Below are 3,970 nucleotides of genomic sequence, written 5' to 3' on the forward strand. Positions count from 1 at the left end.
GTAGGGGGAGTTGTCAGGGGACTCTACCTGCCTTTTGGAACACTATTTTCGGATACAATTTATCCATTTTCACCCTTTTCTCTGGTTCTTCCAAAAGTTGACTTAAACTTTTTCCCACCCTGGATAAAGGTATGGGGAGTTGTCAGGGGACTCTACCTGCCTTTTGGAACACTATTTTCGGATACAATTTATCCATTTTCACCCTTTTCTCTGGTTCTTCCAAAAGTTGACTTAAACTTTTTCCCACCCTGGAGAAAGGTATGGGGAGTTGTCAGGGGACTCTACCTGCCTTTTGGAACACTATTTTCGGATACAATTTATCCATTTTCACCCTTTTCTCTGGTTCTTCCAAAAGTTGACTTGTACTTTTTCCCACCCTGGAGAAAGGTATGGGGAGTTGTCAGGGGACTCTACCCGCCTTATGGAACACTATTTTGGGGTACTTTTTCCCATTTCACCCCTTTTTTCTGGTTCTCTGGTTGTGGCGGCCTCGCCCTGGCCGTCCACCCTCTGGGTACCTGACTCCCCTGCCTCCTCCGGGGGGCAGTTGAGAAGGGTTCAATGCCTCCCCGGAGGATACTGTTATCCCGGCAACCCGCCAGCAGATGAAAAGACCCACCCCTCCGCCTCTCCACCTCTTCTGAGGGATGAGGGAACCGCGCGGGGGTCTGCTGGAGGCTACTGCCGGGTGCTCCGTCCTGCGCCTCACCGGGACCCTGACTCCAGCGCGGTGTGGCGGCCTCGCCCTGGCCGTCCACCGTGCGCCCTCTGGGTCGTACCCGAAACTGTCGGGTATCCTTTGGGAGAATCAGACTCTGGAGGAACGTGAGGGGAGATTACAGGGATCTCTGCCCGCCTAACGAGTGCCTAAATGGGACACCGCACCATGATGCAAATGAAAACAAACACAGATTTGAAAATAAGCTGAGTGCGTCTTTCGTGAGTCTTTTCACGCTTCCTTCTTTTTTACCCACGATTCTGGTGACATTTCCCGGTACCGAAATGCTCAAGAATACAGGTCGGATGGCGGTCCGTTGTCCGATCTGCAATAGCTCCTACCGTGCCCTGAGCAAGCACCTACAGAGGAACCATGGTGTGCGTAACTTGGATGAAAGAAAAATTCTGCTGTTGTTGGCCAACGGACGGACCAACATTAGGCTCCATCCCTGTACCATTCTGGGATGCGAGTACCACGGCACAAGGCTGGATCGCCACTTGGCCAGAGACCATGTTGAGCTGGCCCGGGAGGAACTACATGTGGTTCAAAATCAAATGAAAATGACAGTGGCCAAGAAGGAGCTTTATGAACTCCGAATGACAAACCCCACAATAGAAATGATTACCGCTTGGGCTGTTGACACGGTGGCAGACGACGATATACTGTCACAACCTCCACCCTTGTCCCCGGTGAATGAATGTGACAACCCGGACTGCAAAGAATGGAGGCTGGAGGCTAACGCAGTGAGGGCTCAGCGGGACATATATGCTGCTGAGGTGAAATCCCTGCGCTGCAAGTTGCAGCAGAGGATAAAGGACAAGCGACAGAGGATGGATCAGCGGGCCGGGGACATGCCCGCGTTCGATGGGGAGGAACGAGAGCGGGTCATTCTGAAGAAACGACCCCGACCAGAGTCGACACCAACGAGGCTGTCCAAGTCGAAAGGTCCCTCCTGCAGCAAGTCTCCCATTCCTGCCTGCAGCACGTCTCCCATTCCCGCCTGCAGCACGTCTCCCATTCCCGCCTGCAGCAAGTCCCCCACTGGCTCTCACACCCATTCATCCAGCTCCTCAGAGCCTGCATCCATCCATACCGAGGCCTCGTCAACCTCCCCTCCCATAAATTCCCCCTGGTTCCGGGGCAGGGGCCGGGGAAATATAATGCGGGACATAACATTCCCACGGATCATGGGTAAGTGTTTTGGCTATGTGACACATGCAGTTTCTGTAACACATCATGTGTTGTCATTAAAGTACTGTTTATATTTCACAGAGGAGTATCTGCAAGGATACCGGGAGCATTATGCAGGTATCGACCCACCAGTGAGGCTCCAGGAAAACACAGTCTCCAAACTAAGCAGAGTGAAGTCGTTCCTCAGTTTCATGGCACACGGTTTCAATCGCCTGTCTGACTGGCTCTTTTTGAGGGATCTCAAGAGGATACGCGGGTGGTCCCGGAGCCTGATGAAGTCAAGCCTTCAGGTCACGACCTCCGACTTCTACATCAAGAATATATCACACTTTCTCAAGTACATGGCCGACACACCGTGCAAGGGGAGCAGGCTCAGCCAAACCGACATGATTTTAATCAACGGGAAGTAGTTGCCATCCTGAAGTCCCTGAAGAGAAAAGTACTTATCCACCAGATGCAAGTGAAGCGTGACAAGATGGAAGGTCTGCCGAGCCACAACGACCTAATGACATGCTTGACTTCGACCACCACTCGCATCCCTCAGCTCCTGGATGTGATGGCCAGCAATCCGACTACCGCGACCCGGACACTGCTCTATGGGTATATGACTCTTCATTGGAGCTGCATTTATGGCCACCGTCCGGGGGTCTACTCCAACATGACCAACGCCGAGGTCCGAAAGGCGGATACAACTGGCACTGCCTTCGGCTACCTGGTTCATGTGAGTGCTATTAATCAATGTATTTATTCTGGCAGTTATATGCATGATTGACATTGTATTGACACTCTCTATCTCTGTCATAACAGGTAAGTAACCACAAGACGGCCAACGCGTTCGGGGAGGCGCAGCTGTACCTCACCGTAGAAGAATTTGGATGGATGAAGAGGTGGCTGGAAATTAAGGGTACGCTGACCTGCACCCAGAGCCGTTACTTTCTGTACACAGAGGGGAAGAACCCGTTCAGGAAGCTTGCCTACTCCCTGAGGTTGGCATGGGCTGATGTGGGGCTCCGCAGTCCCATTAACTTCACCGACCTCCGCACAGTCCACGCCGATAATGCGAAGAGGTTTCAAGACAAAGGCAACCGCCAAAGAGTGAGTGATTTCATGTGTCACAACACTGCAACTGCGGACAAATTTTACGCGAATAATCCTTCTTTGAAGGAGGCTGCGGACATTCGGTTGCTCTTCACAGAGTCACTTCAAGCAGCGGCGGCGGCATCGACAGCAGCAGCAGCAGCGGGAAATGAAGACACTTTTGCGGGTATTGACATCGACAGTGACAACTCTGGAGAGGAGCACAGCCCGGCTCCCTACCAAGACTCCCTACCAAGACATGTCCCGAAGAGGGACCAGTCACTGGCCGAACACAACCCCTCAGACATGGGTGAAGAGAGGGTGCCATACTCTGCCCCAACTTCACCCACTGTTGCCAGTGATCAACTTGTAAATATGCAGTGTGTTGTTGTAATCAGTCCCCTTGTAAATACGTTATATCCTGTTTGAATTTATTTATTACTGTCAATATTACTGTAAATAAAGTTTGTTAAAATTACTAAGTCTTCTGTTTTTAAATCCCACTATGGGTTTTCTTCTTTTAAGATCCCCAGGGGCACGATATTCTGGTTCTGGTGGTAGCATGTAGGTGTTTAGTCCGAGTGAGGAGTGCTCAAGTGTGGGATGATTTGTAAGGTAGAAGAGGGTAAAAAAAGTTAAAGTGTGAACCTCCAGCAGGGCAGGTGGTGCTGTGAAGAAGGCCGACTATGGGTGCCGATGGGCGGACGGCAAAGCACCGCAAAGTAGACCCCCATTTAAGTGTAGCCAGGGGCACGAGCAAAATCCTCCATGGAGGGTTGGGTGCTGCTGCTGTGAAGAAGGCCGACTATGGGTGCCGATGGGCGGACGGCAAAGCACCGCAAAGTAAACCCCCTTTAAGTGTAGCCAGGGGCACGAGCAAAATCCTCCATGGAGGTTGGGTGCTGCTGCTGTGAAGAAGGCCGACTATGGGTGCCGATGGGCGGACGGCAAAGCACCGCAAAGTAGACCCCCTTTAAGTGTAGC

General features: G+C 51.9%; 1 protein-coding gene across 1 annotated transcript; it reads left to right on the forward strand.

Annotated features, from left to right (window-relative positions):
• The first annotated feature begins 434 nt into the window (after positions 1-434).
• LOC139435452 (uncharacterized) lies at positions 435-3,426 on the forward strand. The gene is made up of 3 exons (XM_071206116.1): positions 435-1,909; positions 1,991-2,630; positions 2,717-3,426. The coding sequence occupies exons 1-2, from the start codon at positions 1,003-1,005 to the stop codon at positions 2,317-2,319; spliced, it is 1,236 nt and encodes a 411-aa protein (XP_071062217.1). The 5' UTR covers positions 435-1,002; the 3' UTR covers positions 2,320-2,630; positions 2,717-3,426.
• The last annotated feature ends 544 nt before the right edge of the window (positions 3,427-3,970 follow it).

This window comes from Pseudochaenichthys georgianus, chromosome 16 (assembly GCF_902827115.2).
Source record: "Pseudochaenichthys georgianus chromosome 16, fPseGeo1.2, whole genome shotgun sequence".
Taxonomy (NCBI): domain Eukaryota; kingdom Metazoa; phylum Chordata; class Actinopteri; order Perciformes; family Channichthyidae; genus Pseudochaenichthys; species Pseudochaenichthys georgianus.

Coding starts and splice junctions, on each gene's coding strand:
- LOC139435452 (XM_071206116.1), top strand. CDS start 1,003: ATGCTCAAGAATACAGGTCGGATGGCGGTCCGTTGTCCGATCTGCAAT. Junction 1,910..1,990: donor AACATTCCCACGGATCATGG/GTAAGTGTTTTG, acceptor TATATTTCACAG/AGGAGTATCTGCAAGGATAC.